At 47.5% G+C, this 16,961-nt stretch overlaps 1 protein-coding gene across 4 annotated transcripts in view; it reads right to left on the reverse strand.

Annotated features, from left to right (window-relative positions):
- Window positions 1-7,066: 7,066 nt before the first annotated feature.
- NFX1 (nuclear transcription factor, X-box binding 1) overlaps window positions 7,067-16,961 on the reverse strand; it is a 79,841-nt gene continuing 69,946 nt past the window's right edge. For 3 of the 4 annotated variants that reach the window (XM_060101822.1, XM_060101823.1, XM_060101820.1), the window contains 5 exons: window positions 12,848-12,946; window positions 12,181-12,247; window positions 10,934-11,079; window positions 10,152-10,256; window positions 7,067-8,916 (listed from right to left, as the gene is read on the reverse strand). In XM_060101822.1, coding sequence (XP_059957805.1) covers window positions 8,844-8,916; window positions 10,152-10,256; window positions 10,934-11,079; window positions 12,181-12,247; window positions 12,848-12,946 — 490 coding nt within the window. In that variant the 3' untranslated portion in view covers window positions 7,067-8,843. The remainder of the gene's footprint in view (window positions 8,917-10,151; window positions 10,257-10,933; window positions 11,080-12,180; window positions 12,248-12,847; window positions 12,947-16,961) is intronic. The other variant, XM_060101821.1, reaches the window with a different exon arrangement.

Here is a 16,961-nt window from a genome sequence, read left to right on the forward strand (position 1 = left end):
AACACGGGGAAAGTTTGGAGGCATAAAAAGTGAGGGAGTACGACACCTTATACCATTAAAAAACAAGCAGGGGCTTCCCTGGTGGCACAGTGGTTGAGAGTCCGCCTGCCGATGCAGGGGACACGGGTTCGTGCCCCGGTCCGGGAAGATCCCACATGCCGTGGAGCGGCTGGGCCCATGAGCCATAGACGCTGAGCCTGCGCGTCCGGAGCCTGTGCTCCGCAGCGGGAGAGGCCACAACAGTGAGAGGCCCGCGTACCGCAAAAAACAAAACAAACTAAAACAAGCAAAAAGGAATATATTCTTTGGGTGTACGTATGTGATAAAACTACTTAAAAAAAAAAGAAGGGATGCTTCCTCCATGGAGACAGAGATGGCTGATAAGATGGGGAGGAACATGGGGGCAAAAGCTATTAATAATTTTCTAGTTCTGGAGTTCGGGTAAATTTTTGGGTTTATTATGTGACTGTGCTTATAACATACAACTGTGATATATATTCATTCGTAGGTATCATGTATTCTAAAAGATGAAGAAGAAATAGCAGTAGCATGAAAACAGGTGGTGGGAAGAGTGACAGGTATGGGTCCCACTGAGATTAGGGGGCTGGGGGTGCAGGGGGGAAGGAGAGACTTGAGTGTGTCTGACATCCCACAGTGGGAGGAGCTGAGCCAGGGAACCAGGGCTGGGAGTGGCTAGGGAGGGGCCCACAGCTGGAAATGCCAGCCAGCTGCCTCCCTCCGTGACCTTGGATGGGTCTCTTCCCCTCTCAGCCTCAGTGATCCCGTGAACACAGGCTGGGTAACCACACTCATTCCTGGTGTTCCAGAGCAGTGTGACCCTAAGGCCTTAGTCACAGATGGGAGGGGCATATACAGGCCCCAGGGTTCTGGTTCCTACCCTCCTCTGCCCCACTGACCATGTCAGCCTTCTGGCATCCTCATGTTCCCGGGAGGTGGCTTTGGAGGCAGGCCAGACAGGGGGGTCTGTCCAGAACCCCTCCTACTGTCCACTGCTCTGCTACAGATCTATACTAGGCCCTTTCTCTCCCAAAAAGGCTTGGTGAGAAAGACAGAGCTCTCTCCTTATTTTCCTATACTAGGGCTGTGTGACCCAGACAGGACCCTTCCCTTCTCTGGGCCTCAGTTTCCCTGTCTGTACAATGAGGCTTGGATCCGTTGGTGTCTGGGGAGCCTCCCAGCTCTGACTTCTTCCAGCACTTCGAAGCCTCATGTCATGACCCCATTACTGTCCCCTGCCCCTATGCCAGCTGAGGCTGTGTTTGAGATGGGGACAGGGATGGGACAAGAATGACCCCCCCAGGCCCAGGCCAAGCCCCTCCAGGGCTTTGCCGATGAAGGTTGGGTCCTCAGCTCGGTGGTCCTGGCCTTGGGAAGAGCCCCTAACTCCCTGTGCAGCCTGCTGCTCTCCCACTCAGGGCCTCCGAGGGACAGACACACACAGGCAGCACCTCGGTCTGGCTGGTCTCATTGTCCCTCCCTCAGATGAGGTCTTGCAGCCCCGAAGAGGTGGGAGAAGCCATCTCGGGCTGGACCTTGGTGTTGGCACCCTCAGAGGGAGAAGGCTGTGGCCACTCAGAGCCACGCAGCCTAAGCTCGGCTCTGCACGCACCCCTGTGCTTAACCCAGAGCGGGAATCGGTGTCACCCCACCCTCCCATGTGCTGCAGGGCTCATAACCATGGCACCCAAGAGCACAGACAATGAGGCCAGCTGGCCCGGATCCAAATATCCGCTCTACCCAACTCACTAGCTGTATGACCTTAGGCAGGACAGGAGAATAATAGCTCACAACCCCCAGGGCTGCTGGGATGGTGAAATGAGTTATGCCTGGCACATGGGGAGGGTGTGTGCTGTTATCACTCTACACCGTCTTGTGGTCCTCATGTCACCACGCCCACCTGACACCCAAGGAATCTGGGAGCTGGGGAGGCTGGCTCAGTAAGGGGTACAGAGTAGGGCGTCCAGTCCTTTGTTGATATGATCTCTGCCGAGTTTTGTTTGGTCTTTAAATTGTGAAATATATTCTGTAAACGTATGTATAAAACATACAGGTACAGTTAAAATAACAGTAAAACATTAAAAAACAAAACCAAAATCTCTAAATAAACAAAAAAGCCCAAACACTCAAGTGCCCCCTACCGAGCTCTGGCAGGTTATTGAACCTCTCTGGGCCTCAGTTTCCTCATCTGCAAAATGGGGATCATGTGGCCCAGAGGAATGAGGTGCTTCAGGTTTCAGTTTTGCCATCAGCATTCCACTATGATGGAACAAGTTTACCAGAGTTCACGGTCTCCCCTTGGGTCTGTGTTCAGGAGCCAAGGTAGTGGGGGGAGGTGCTGGAGGGTGTGTGCAGGGGATGCTCTGGGCTCAGTTGGGGGCCTGAGTGAGTGATGGAGCTCAGAGGCTGAAAGATGAGACACACGGTTCAGAGCTAGGTACGCCCAGGCACAGAGATGAGGTTATAAATCTAGGGCTGAGACTTTGAGTCCTCCAGGGACCCAACAAAACCCTTGTTGGCTGATAAAGAGGATTCCTCAGATGAGGGTTCCAACAGGCCCCTAGAACAGCCCTGCCAGAGCCAGCAAGAATGTGTTCCTGCCCTCACTGCCCCACCACATCCCTCCATCTCTGTCCTGGCCTCTGGCCCCAGGTCAGGGGACATTAGACCGAAGATAAATTCCTAACGGAGGCCCAGTGCCAGGGCAGGGGAGACTGGATGGCGGAGACTGGTTGGAGACACAGGAGACAGTCTAGAGGTTGGATGTGCTGAATTAGAGGGACTTGTGGGACATCATGGGAAAGGCACGGGCCTGAGCTAGAGAAAGAGCTTTGAAGCCCAGGGTGGTAGCTGAAGGCTTGCAGTTGGATGAGGTGCCCAGGGAGAAATGATGGAGCCCTGGGGAGCACCCATGTTTTAGAGACGGCTAAAGAGGAGGAAGCAGCCAAGGCCCATGATCTCCCCAGGCTCCGGGAGCCCGAACATTCAGGGGCCTTAACTGACCTGTGCCTTGGGGCTGGTTCCTTCCCTCAGATGGTTCAGACGGTCAGGGCAAGTGAGGGAAGATCATGCCCTCCTGGGCAACGTGGAAAAAAAGTCCTAGAGACCCTCACTCCACAGCACTTCCCCGTATCACTGAGTCTTGCAGCTTCAGGCCCCAGCTCTGGCTCTGGCAATTTCTGATTCCTGCCCTGTCCTCAGCTCCCTGCCCTCTGGATGACAGAGTGCCCAGGGCAAAATCCTTGGACCTCTTCTCTTTCACCCTCCCTCCCAAAATGATTTCACCACCCTTTAAATACCACTATATGCCAACAGCTCCCCAAATGAGATTTCCAGCTCAATCCTGTCACCAGGCTTCAGACTCCCACAGACAACCGCCTACTGGACAGATTCTCATCCTGCAAGCCTGCTCCTCCCACACTCTCTCCTATCCCAGTAAATGGCAAATCCAATCTTCCCATTGCTCAGGCCCAAAACTTTGCAGTCATTTCTGCTCCTCTCACACTCCACATCCCAGATGCCAGCAAATCCTATAGGTGTTATCTGCAAATTGTATCTAGAATCCAACCACCTCTCAGCATTACAGCAGTGGTCTTCTGACTGCTCTCCCAGCCTCTGGGCTTGCTCTGACTCAGCCCTACAGTCTAGTCTCAATACAGCAGCTGGGATGATCCTTTCCAAAAATGAGCCAGATCTTATCATTCACTCCTCTACCCGAAGCCTTCCAATGACCTCAAGGCCCCTGCTCCTCTCTCTTTTATTCACCCCCTTTTGGCCTGGTGGCTTTGCTGTTCCTTGAAGGTACATGGCATGTTTCTACCACTGAGCCTTCGCCATGGCTGCTCCCTCTGCCTGGGATGTTTTTCCTCCTGTGCCTATACTGTGTCTATCAATAAGCAGAGAAAAAGCAGTATGAAAAAAAGAGATGAAAAGGTGATAAACTTAAAAGATATTGGTTATAAACTCATCTAAAAAGTTTTAAAGAGTGTTTCCCTGAGGCAAAGTGTAAGTACTTCCCTCGCCCCATTCCCAGGCTCCTGGTTTGGGGATACACACTGCCCCCTCGTGGCCACCGTAGGAAAAGGTCTCATCTTCTGGGGGTATTCTCTACACTGGGACATGGTGTAGGCTTCCGGACTCCCACGTGTCCTGACCTGCTGGCCCACGCAGTCTTAGGGACTCCAGGATGAGTTCTGTGAGCTGCCACTTGCTCTGCCCGTGGAGTGGGGAAGACACAGGTTTTGGGGTCAGACCTGGTAGGAATTTCAGATCCCCAATTCACTGAGTGGTCTTGGGCAAGCGATCTAACTTCTCCAACCTTCAGTTTCCTCATCGGGAAAATAAGGATACATACTTTATGGGGCTTTGAGGAGTAAAAGAGATGAGCACAGTGCTTGGTGTATCAAAAGTGCTCAAAAGCTATTAGAAGCTATTCTTCTATTAGAAATTCTTGGGAAAGTGTGGGTAGGTGAAGACCCCTGACTCCCTCACCCATGTGGCAGGCTTGGGGTAGGCGGGGGCAGGCAGGGGGTAAGGGGGGAGGTGACTGAACGCCCCAGCCCTTGCCAGAGCAGCTTCACGACTGTTCTGGTCCTTCCCTCCCTACACCCTGAGAGACAAGTCCTGGGACAGGCTCCAGAGGCTTGACCATGCTGAGATGCCACATGACACTGGGAGACCCTCCCTACCCACTACCCTCCCAAAGGCTCAGGGAAGGAGGCAGAAACTATCACCAAGCTGACAGGTGGGAAAATCAATGCCTGGACACTGGAAGCAAACTGCTCAGGCACAGAGCAAGCTGAGGCAGCCAATCGGGGGTCCTGGCAGTTCAGCCGGGTTCTCTGCAGCAGGGTCTCCCAAGAGGCTGTGTGCATGAAACCTGGGGCTGAGGGCAGCCTAATCCACTGGGAAGGACTCCAAGGGAACTGTGTGGGGAAGACAGCTCCCCCTTTCCTGAGGACACAGCCCCTCCTGGCCTAGGTTGGGAAACCCAAGGCCTGGATTCCCGTTCCGGCCTGACACACAGCCCTTAGAGCCCTGTCCCTTCTGGCTGGGCCTTTCTAGTCTGGGGTTGGTCTGGCTTAGAGAATGCCCTGGGGATCTGTGAGCTCTCAAAGGCCATGGGAGACGGTATGGGACACCTGTGCTGAGGCCACATGGGGAGTTCGGGAGGTAGAACTTTCCCGATGGCTGTGGCAGGTGTGTGAGTGAGGGGACTGATGAAGAAGGCAGGTCTGTGAAGGGGAAGGAGCTCTCTCCTGGCTTGGCCATCTCTCCCCAGTTCTGGAAGAGGAGGCACACTGGTAGGTTTTCCTTAGAGAACAAGATCTCCAGGCTCTCAGGCATGAAGCAAGGCCGGCACCACATGGGAAGGACTCCCCCAGACCTAAACCTCAGGACCCACTGTTTGAGACTCTGCACCTCCCCCACAAGACTGACATTCCTTCTTCCCCTCCCCTGGCCTCTTCCCCCGCCTGGCCAGGCCCTGTCCAGGACAGGATCCAGAGCGGCTTCACAAAGACCCTGCAATTAGGAGGGCTGCTTTCATCTCCTTCCTGCACACAACCTTCCACCACACGCCAGACTGTACCACTGCTGAGAGGAGCCAGCCCTGCTAGACAAGCCAGAGGGAATGCCAGAGTTAAGAACTTGGCCTCTGGAAAGCTCTGGCCCCATGAAGAAACTCCTGGTGGAGGAGACTGTGGGGCTGGAGGGGTAGGAAGATACCACCAGATTCTCAGGGAGCAAAAGTAGGGTCCTGATGCCCACTGGCTCCCTCCATGTAAGGGGTGGAGGTGTCTTTCCCTTTAGGCCACACTAAATGTAATTTACTTTGACGGGTAAAATTTTGTCTAAGGCTGCTGCTTAGTGAAGAATCCACCAAACACATGAGAAACAGCTTCCCCTTGCTGAGGGGTCTGAGGTCCCTTTGGTGATCCAAGGGGGGCTAGCTCCCTGCTGAACCCAGCAGCCTAGCCTACCCCCTGGATCTCCTGAACCTCTTCCCTCTTTGCAGCACCAACTCCCACCACCCTCTTCCTCTCGCTTGGATCACTCTGGCAGCTCTTGGCTGGGTCTCTTGCCTCAAAGTTAGCCCTCCAATCCCTTTTACACACTCTGCCTGAGTGACAACTCTAGGAACAGGGTGGGCAAACTTGAGGTGATGGCCAAATCTAGCCTGTTTTTGAACAACCCACAAGCTAAGAATGTTTTTTTTTTTTTTAATTTCTAAAAGGTTGGAAAAAAATAAAATTATTATTTTGGGACATGTAAAAATTCTATGAAATTCTGATTTGGTGTCTATAAAGTGTTATTACAACAGAGTCATGCTCATTCCCTCATGTACTGTCTGGGGCTGTGTTCACACGACAGTGGCAGAGTTGGGTAGCCACAAGAGAAAGTCTAAAGTATCTGGCCCTTTACAGAAAACCTTTGCCGACTCCTGTCCTAGGGCATCAATCCAGCCATGCTGCTCTCTGCTTAGGATCCTTCAGTGGCTCCCTGTGGCTCTCTACAAACTGACCCCCGTCTACCTCTCCAGCTTAACAACTGTCTAGTTGTCTGCCCACTCTGGACAACTAATCCTTCCTCAAACCTCCCACAAACCACAGCCCTGGGCGTGTCTCATGCCTTTTACCTTTACTCAGCATGCCTCTCTCCTCCAAATGGCAGTCTACCATCTCAAGACTCAGCTCAAATGCTTCCTTCTGTTTTTGTTCCCCATCCAGGGGTCCTTCCCCTAAGCATGAGGGCTAATCCGTTCATAGCATGCCACAAAAAACTCCTGGTACAGCCCTTCAGCTTTTTTTTTTTTGCGGTATGTGGGCCTCTCACTGTTGTGGCCCCTCCCGTTGCGGAGCACAGGCTCCGGACGCGCAGGCCCAGCGGCCACGGCCCACGGGCCCAGCCGCTCCGCGGCATGCGGGATCCTCCCAGACCGGGGCATGAACCCGTGTCCCCTGCATCGGCAGGCGGACTCCCAACCACTGCGCCACCAGGGAAGCCCCCTTCAGCTTTTAATAAACGACTAATGACCTATTTGTGCCAGTCCAAACAATTTATTTGTTCAGGTATGTGTCCCCCACTGGATTACTAACTGTAAAAGAACAGGCCATGTCTGTTTCCCACAGCCCTAGCACATGCTGGCATGGGTAGGGACACAAGCATTCACCAGAAGTGGCCTGCTTAGCATTCTGATTTTTCACTTGGCTGGTATTATGGAGAAAGAAGATGCCTATATATTTTCTAGCTACTATAAACTTTCAGCACCTGTAACAGACCAGGCACCTCCATGTACATTATCTCATTTAATCCTCACAACCCTGGTGAGTTAGGTGATATCTCCACTCCACCAAGCAGCAGCAAGCTGTTACGTGGCAGAGCTGGAATCTGAGATCAGGTCTCCTGCTTCCTGCTGATTTTGAGATGCTCTCAATGTACAGTTCACCCACTGAACTCACTGCTTGAAAGAAGTAACAGATGCTCATGAGCTTCCTGTTGGGTGTGGTGCCACTGACCCTCTGCTAAACGGGCTCAGATAGAGGTGGTGTGTAGCTCTCCGTCTCTTCCCTCCAGTCACCTGTTCCCATTGCTGTACATCATGTCCTTCAAGGCATATCATCTGGGTCAGGACCAAAGGGCAGCCCTGCTCTTCCTAGTAAAATTAAGTGCCAGGTTTGTGATGTCACTTCTCAATTCTCCTTCTGTTGCTCTGGGGCTTGTGGCTTGTTCTGGAGCAGAAGGAAGTTGTTGGAAGTCTGGCCTCCATGCTGGAGAAGTGCCAATGCAAAGAGAGCCAAACTAACGTAACTACGGATGTACCTGCCTTAAAAGGAGCCTGAAGAATGCTTCCAGTGGGCTGCTGACATAAGCCCTGGACTGTCCACATAGTTTTTTGAATATTCAAACAGAGGTCCAGAGCTCAGAGACAGGGAAAGCCAATACGGCTGCTGCAGGCCTGGGAAAAAGCAACAGAGGAAAGGTAAGTGTCCCAGAGACTCTTTCTCAACCAGAGAGGAGTTAGGGCTGCACTGGTCAGTACACAGAGGCTGCAGTGTGAACCTGGTAGAAGGAGGAGCTTGCTCTATGTCCTCCACCACCACAATGGATAGGCTAACCTGTCTGTCACCACACAGGCTCAGCGATGTGCTACGAGAGGCCCTCCCCCGGACTCCAGAAGATGGAATTCTGTAAAGTCACCCGACCCCTCTCCTAGGTCTGGAACTGATGGTATTGAGGACCACTAAAATAAATTCAGCTAGGTAGACCTACGAGAATTTTTGACAAAAGACTCAGTTAAGACAGCTGGGTTTAACCACATGTGTGATTCCAGCTGTGGTGTACCAATTCAGTGTTTGGTATTTTGGATTGAGAAGTTAGCCTATGTCTTTCCAAAGATGGTGATCACTTCGGATTAAAAAAATGAGGTGCACCTGATGCTGCAGGCATTTTTAGGAGGAGGATGGATAACTGGGACAACTGAGACCATGACTAAGTGACATTTTCAGGCTAAAATTCTGGTTTGACTAAATCAAGCCCCATGTTCCCCCAACCATCAGAGCGATCACGGTGGTGGTGTGAGGAGCCTCTGCAAATACGACTGAATCACTAGTGACCGTCCAGTCAGAGACACACTGAAACACTTTAGACAGACAGAAGAGAGGACAAGGGGATTTCTGACGCACTCATGCTTTGGATGTATCAGTTCAAGACAGTATGTGAGCTCTGAGTCCACCAGGCAGTTGGGAACAAGCATGAATTATCTGCTGGCAAACGAGTCTCCACCCCACCTAATCATTCTTTTTTCTAAGTGCATCTTGATCGCCTCAGTCCTGGACATCAAAGTAGTCAATTACTGGCTCCTTGGCTATTTTCTGTAAATTACTGCTCCCAGGATTCCTGAAAAGCAAACACAGAATGATCAATCTTTTCTTGCTTGGGGGAAACAGACTCAGGTCTTGGCAAGTTCAGGATCAGCTGATTTACCATGTGTGAAGCTTTGATAAGACAGTGGGGTCCACATGAGCTGGTAACTGTTGCAATTTGGTGATGGGCACACAGGGGTTTATATTAATATATTATATTAATACCATTCTCTTTACTCTAAACATTTTCCACAATTAAGTCTTACCAAAAAAAAAAAAAAAATACAGCAAGCAAATGAAAAAAAAAGATAGCATGTCATAAACAGGCCAGTAACTTTACGTCCCCCAGGTGGTACTGGACACAGCTGTGGAGTAACATGAGGAAACGCAGCTTGTGCTGCTGGGAGTCCAGGCCGCCTGCTTCCAGGGCTAGAGCAGGGCTGGTGCTGGGGAGCTACACGGCCCCAGGTGCTCCTGGCTGAGGCTGTGCCCAATGGGCAACACCTAGTTGTCCCATCCAGTTCCAGGGGAACACAGATGGCTAGGATGCTCATGGTGACCTTGCAAACTTCCCTACCCAGAGGTTCTGTGTAGGAGGTACTGCTAGGCTTCTGTGTGGAAGGCCAGAACAGGAGGAGGGACCCCACTGTGTTTCCCAGCAACTTCCAGCAGTGTGGCCTTCTCACAGCAGGGCAGCTGGCCCCCTCCTGGGAAGGGAGAGGAAAGGAAGGAGGGATGAAGACCCCTCTCTGCTCCTGTCTGAGAAAACACTTGCCAGATTTGCTGCTTGCCAGTGTGGTTTTCTTTTCTCCTTAAATCACGAACATATGCTTTTGTTGTAAAAATGCTTCAAACCATATATAAGCAGACAGAGCAAAACATGAAAGTTCCCCCCTCTTCACTGTCAACTCCCCGCTAGAATCCCACTTCCATCTCCAGAGTAACTGTTGTGGACCACATGATGTTCCTAAATCATCTGGTGTGACAGACTGAATCCATTTCCCAGTGTCACCACCTACACTGTGGAAATTATGGCCAGTGACTGTGCTCCCTGGAGGGGAAGTGGGCATTATAAACATCAAACTTGGGACCCCTCTGGAATGAGCATATGTGTCTAATATCTCAGTCAAACCTTATGTATCTGAACACAGCACCCCAAAGCCAGGCCCAAGGAGGCCACCAATGGCTGGTGCAGCCCAGGGCAGTTCAGCCCCTGCTGGCTTCTCTGAACAGACAGGGCTCTTTGGAAAGCAGCTGAAGAATCCTTACTTGTCTGTCTGATGTCTATGATGAGGAATCGGTGGTGGAGGCCGTGACTGTGTCTCCTTTTCAACTACACCTGTCAGCGTGGTAGGAGGACAAATAGACTTCCCTCTGATAAAAGTAAGAACACAAAGTATTGAAAAGTTAGAACTGTCTGTGGAGAGAGGCAGACAGCTGGAAATCCAGTCTGAGACTTTCACTGTGACACTGTGGAGCACTCTCTGGTATGACCCGTCTCCTCTCAGGCATGGTCGACTTTGTTTAACCCTTGTCCCTTTCACCCACCTCTGCTGGGCCTGCTACCTGCTTCCTCTCATCTCACACTTGAGTTTTCTTTGTTGGGAGGTTCTTCCGACTCCCCCTGGTTCTGACAGTGATCTTAGGTCCTACTGTCCCCTCCTGGCCCACACGACCGCCTTGGTTTCCTCTAATGGCAAACACTGTTTACAGAAGATGCCTTGAGTCACAGGTCAGCATTCTTTCTGTTTCCATCATGCCAGGAGGACACAAGGGAAAAAGGGACAGATGTGGTGGGCAGGTATCCACTCCAGGCCCTCAGGGTCTGATGTGGATTGTATCCTTTAGGTGTGTCTGGCCTGAGGACTGAGGCATGGGCTTTACTTTCTGGTCTGGACCTTTAGATCAGTCATAATGGCTGGCCCAGAGGCAGACTTTTCACCTCATCTTCCAAGGAAGGAAGTAAGGGAAGCAAATATTGACTAGCCCCGTTTCCCAGGTCCAGCTTGCTCCACTGAGCAGTTCCTTCTGTAATGGCAAGATTCACCCACCTGAACGCAGTGACCACGACGTTGCGCTTTGGTTCACTGTCATAGCTCATGCTCTCCAGGCCGTACACTTGGGCCAGGTCGTGGATGATCCGGCGGTGGTCTCTGTTCATGGGAGGGAAGCAGTGGCTCTTCTTACTATTCTTTCCCTGTATTGAGGGAAAAGATGACTGATTGATAAAAATCATCTTGAAAACATGATATGTCCACAGAGGTCCTTCCCACCATCCCAGAACAGCCTGGGTCAATAAAGAGACAGTTGAGTTTTGGAGGCCCACAGCACACAGCATTTCACTGACTGCTAAGCAAGCGAGGCTGTGGGAGGATGAGGGCTGATGCACTTCCTTCATCTCCTCTGTGAGCCACATGGTAGCAGTTGGCCGGGGTTAGAGGGACAGAGGGCAAGTAAACTGAGACTTACACGGACAGTGCAACGGTTCCTCCCGTGGGGCCCGTTAACTGGGGAGTGAGTGATGTTCCCAAGAAATGACTAAATAAATTGAAGACTTATAAACAAGAAAATCTCACTTCCTATAAAAAGTACATTCTACGCTAAAAATCATGAGTGTACAGATACAGACATGCAAGCACAGAAATACATTTGCTCAGGCTTCCTAGTTAGGAGGGGAACAATGGTCCCATTTTCTCCTCTGTGTTAGTATCCTGCTGGGAAGTGGGAATAGAAGGGAAGGGGATGACGGGATGGCGGGAAGGAAACCCATCTTACAAGATGTGGAGCTAAAGTAGCCACCTTGCCCTCACCCACAGGCCCCTGAATGAAGAGGGAGCCACCGAGGGGCTGGCTGCCTCCAGGACAGCTTCACTCTCTTGAAGGAGTCTGTGCCGCTACCCATTCAACTTTTCATCCTCGCCCAACCGTTTCTCTCCTGCCTTTGGGGCACTAAGAGCCAGTGTGTCCCATTATACAACAGCCCTTCAGAGATCTGAGGACTGAGCATGTCTTCCTAAGTATCCCTACTGAATCTCTTTCGTCCAGAGTTTCTTCACCCATTCTTAGGCACGGAGCTAGGATTTTTATTTACATTTAATATTATTGCAGGTATCTTTTCTGAACCAGGACAGGGTTTCCATGGATGTTATAAATGGATGGGCTTTTGGGAAAGATAAGGATCCTCAAGGCAGCTGTGACTTTTTCCTATAACTACTTTATACCGACAGTGTTTCTGGGACTTGACATTTTTATCAAGCTGGCCTTAGAGACATGTACAGCTGGATGTTTTGACTTCAACCTTATTCACGGCCTCCACAAGGGCTTCCATTTCCTTCTCAATGTCACTGACAAACTTTAAGTCTTTCCTGTAATGAGAAATAACCACAGTTAATTTCATTTGTTTCTGATCTTCTGAGAATCCCTTCTACCCACCCTCTGCCTATAAAGTGCAGGCAGTGGACAATGTGGGCAGAAAACCTGCAGAGGTCAGGAACTGTCAGATAACAGAAGGTTGAATGTGATGGAACAAAGGAAGAGAAAGTAAGAAAACAAATATGAGAAAAGGGAAGATGGAAGGAGAACTAGCCACCAGAGGGCCAGGAGACTGGAGGAAAATAAGACTTTTTACCACCCAAGTGAGGACCACCCATGTGATTAAGACCTGGGCAGACAGAGGTGGAATGTAACCAGAGATCCTTCAATTCAGGCTAGTCCAGCCCTTGGGGGGCCCTAATTCCTACTACAGGGCCTGCGCGCACGCGCGCGCGCGCGCGCACACACACACACACACACACACACTTTCTCCCAGTTTTGAGAGACCAAGAGAAGGATTTTTATTAAACATCATATAATCCCTTACAGATACATAAACTGGCTCAGTCACAGAGGACTGCATATTAGTTACTACATCTTAAAAGATCACTCTGGTAAGCCACAATTAAGAAAGTAGGTAACAACTTACATACCTAGCATCTTCTTTCAAACTGTCACTGAATTTTGACCCTGAAGAACGTACGTTGAAAGGATCAGAATCATCACTGATATGAAATGCCTCGGCTAACCGCCTGAAAGTGAGGGAGAAGTAAGTAAATGAAAGGAAAGGAGGGGGAAGAAAACTATCTCATAGCAACAGAGTGCCCCCCAGGTCCTAAGTTCTTTATACGTTAATGATCTCATTTCAATAAACCTAATTATTAAGGAGAATAAGAACAACTTGGGACAAGATATTGAATTGTCTTCAAAGAACAAAACAAATAAGACAGATCTAGATGGTTCTGAGCAAGCTGTAGGCTGACACTGGGGACTTGGATTGTAAGGTGAAGAGAAGGCTGAGGGAGGGAAAGCACTGGGGATGGTCAATGGGGGATGACTTCCTCTGAGGTTTCACCTAAACATCAGATACACAGACAGATAATATTAAAATTAATATCACTTTAGAAAATAAAGAATTGCATTTACAACATAAGCTCTGCATTATTTTTAATGTATTTCCTTTCAGATTTTTCCTCTGTAATTTTAAGTAGTTGCAATCAGTGTATATAAAACTTTGAATCTTTTTTCACCTTATTATTATGTGATTAGCATTTCTCATATTACTATTTGATTTTCACACTCCCTGTATTAATAGCTGCATAATCTTCTAATTATATATATCCCACAATTTACTTAAACAGTCCCCATTTAGGTTTCTTTTATTTGTTTTTTCTTGTCTTGCTCTTTTTCTTTTTTCATTTTTTTTAAAATTTATTAAAAAAATTTTTTATATCCCATTTAGGTTTCTTCAACAGTTCTCCAGTTTCTCAATATTATAAGTAACACAATATCTCTGAAGAAAAAGCTTTTGAGATTCTTTTTCTGGAAAATGTTTCCAAGGTGTGGGATAACTGGGTTAAATGGTATGGACATCAGACCCTTGATCATCGTGGTCTAAGGGCTCCACAGCGCTGCTTCTGTTTTGACCAGCAGTATGTGAGTTTCGTGGCACCTCACCAACATCCAGGTATGTATGTCGGTTTTTGTTTGTTTGTTTTTAAAGATAGATAAAATTGAGCTTAGCACTTAGTACAATTTTCTTTTACACAGAGATGGGGTCTCTTATATGCTTCATGCCCATAAGAATTTGGTTTACTGTTGCTAGATTTTCTAATTTTTTAAGAGGTTTAATTTTCAAATTTTTAAGAGAATTGCTAGGGGGGAGATATTTCGATGTTTTGATTAGTTGGCCACTAATTCAAACACAAACACCAATAAAACATGTCTGTGGGATGAATATGGCCAGCCAGTTTTTCATTTTTGCAATGGAGCATATTATTTGCAACTTTATTTTTTATTTATCTATTTTTTATTTTGGCTGTGCTGGGCCTTCGTTGCTGGCTTCTCTCTAGTTGCAGCGCACCGGCTCCAGAGCGCGCGGGCTCAGTAGCTGTGGTGCATGGGCTCCAAAGCACACGGGCTCAGTAGTTGCAGTGCGTGGGCTTCTCTCTAGCTGCGGCATGCGGGTTTAGTTGCCCCACGGTGTGTGGGAATCTTAGTTCCCCGACCAGGGATTGAACCCATGTTCCCTGGACTGGAAGGCGGGTTCTTAACCACAGGACTACCAGGGAGGTCTCTATTTGCAAGTTTAGATGGCATTTTCCTTTTCAATTCACATTTTTTTTTTCCTTAGGTCTGTGAGTATTTAAGAAAGAATCCTTACATAAAGGGTCATTATGTCATCATTCAAAGATCGAGGAGAAATTCAAAAGGCTTTCAGAAATAGCTAGTTCTAATTAATAACTGACATTTGCCAAGCATCTACTATGGTTTAGGCTTGTGCCAAGAGTTTTATGTATATCTTCCTTAATTTTAATGTATAATCCTCATAACAACTCAGGGAGGTAGGTACTATTATTGTCACCATTTCCCCAAATATTTAAGAAAATTAAGGCTTGGAGAGATAATGTGATTTGCCCATGGTCACATTGCTAATTGATTTGTGAAGCTAGGATTCAAATCTGGGCAATCTAAGCTAGAGCTCTGGCTGGCTCAACTACCAGGCAATACTGTCTCAACTACACAAAGGTGCATTTCCATGTTTTTGAGACCTTCTGTGTATTCACCACAGCATTTCTGAATATTCAGGACTCTTAGTTCACATTTTGAAGTGGAGAACAATGTTACAGTCCTTAAGGGACAAGAGTTTTGAACAGCAGTTATTACAAAATTACCATAAGGGTCAAACCAAGGGAATTTGGGCAGTGCTATTAATCATCATATTACCTTCTATATATTTAGCCACCTAAAGAGGTATTGTTAACAACTGTTGAAGGTCAAATTTCTAGGGAAAACAAGACTGCACTTTGTCTGCATTTGTCTGTTTCTGCTTAACTTTTTATCTGGAAAAATTTTCAAAGAAAGGTAAGTTACAAGAATATCACAATGAACTCCTACATACTCTTCAGCTAAATTCTCCAAATGTTAGTATTTTCAGAGATATACCTTTAATCTTTGTTGGAACCAGAAAATTTGCCAGTCATTGAATAAATGCCCCTTAATCTGATAAGGAGTATACTCAAATAACTTACAGCAAACATCATACATAGTGGTGAAATACTTAAAACTTTCCCTATGAGACTGGAGATAAGCTAGAAATACCTATTATCACCACCCTTCATTCAACACTGTACTGGAGGACAGCCCTGGTGGCACAGCAGTTAAGAATCTGCCTGCCAATGCAGGGAACATAGGTTCGAGCCCTGGTCTGGGAAGATCCCACATGCCACGGAGGAACTAAGCCCGTGCGCCGCAACTACTGAGCCTGCGCTCTAGAGCCCCTGAGCCACAAGTACTGAGCCCGCGTGCCACAAGTACTGAAGCCCACATGCCTAGAGCCCGTGCTCCACAAGAGAAGCCACCACAATGAGAAGCCCGCGCACTGCAACGAAGAGTAGCCCCCGCTCACCGCAACTAGAGAAAGCCTGTGCACAGCAATGAAGACACAATGCGGCCAAAAAATAAATAAATAAAATTAATTAACAAACAAACAAACAAAAAACACTGTACTGGAGGCCTAGCCAGTGCAATAAGGCAAGAAAAAGATAAAAGTTAAGAATTAGAAAGAAATTAGAAGAGGACATGATTGTGTACATGCAAAATCTAAAAGAAGCTAAAGATAAACTACTAGAAATAAGTAATTTAGCAAGGTTGTGAATACAGGTCAACAAATATCAACTGTATTCCTATATGCCAGCAACAAGCAATTAGAGAATTAAATTTTAAAAGTGATACAAGAAAAAATACCAGTTATAATAGCATCAAAATACATCAAATAGCAAGGAACAAAATCTACTGAAAGATGTACAAAATCTATATAAAGAAAACTATAAAATATCATTGAGAGAAAACATGACTAAATAGAAGGATATACTTTGCTCATGGATTAGAGGCCTCAATATTATAAAGATCTCAAATCTCTCCAAACTGAACTATAAATTAAACACCAGCTCAATCAAAATCCCAGTAGTTTTTTTTTTTGAAAATATTGATAAGCTATTTCTAAAATTTAAATGGACATGCAAATGGCCAAGAACAGCCAAGACAATCTTGGAGAAAGACCATGTTTGAAGAGACATGCTACCAGTTATAAAGGTACAGTAATTAAGATAATGTGATACAAGCGCAATGGAATAGAATGAGCTCAGAAATAACCCATACACAATATGAATACTTGATTTAAGACATAGGTGGCACTGCAGAGCACTGGGGAAAGGATTTCTTGATAAATGATGTTGGTCAAATGAATATTTGTATGAAAAAAATGGAATCATGAACGCTCCTTATACCATGTTTAGAAAAAAAAAAATTGGTCCAGGTCAACTATAGATCTAAACGTGCAAGGTGAAATAAGGCTCCTAGATAATGACACAGAATATCATCACGACCTCAGGATAGGCAAATATTTCTTAAACAAGGCATAAAAAGTACTATTCACTAAGGAAAAGACTGATAAACTGGACTACATTAAAATTAGAAACTTCCGTTTATCAAGACACCAGTTAGAGAGTAAAAAGTAAAGGCACAGAGTGTGAGGAAAACAATATA

The sequence above is a fragment of the Mesoplodon densirostris genome, chromosome 6 (assembly GCF_025265405.1).
Source record: "Mesoplodon densirostris isolate mMesDen1 chromosome 6, mMesDen1 primary haplotype, whole genome shotgun sequence".
In the NCBI taxonomy this organism is placed as follows: Eukaryota; Metazoa; Chordata; class Mammalia; order Artiodactyla; family Ziphiidae; genus Mesoplodon; species Mesoplodon densirostris.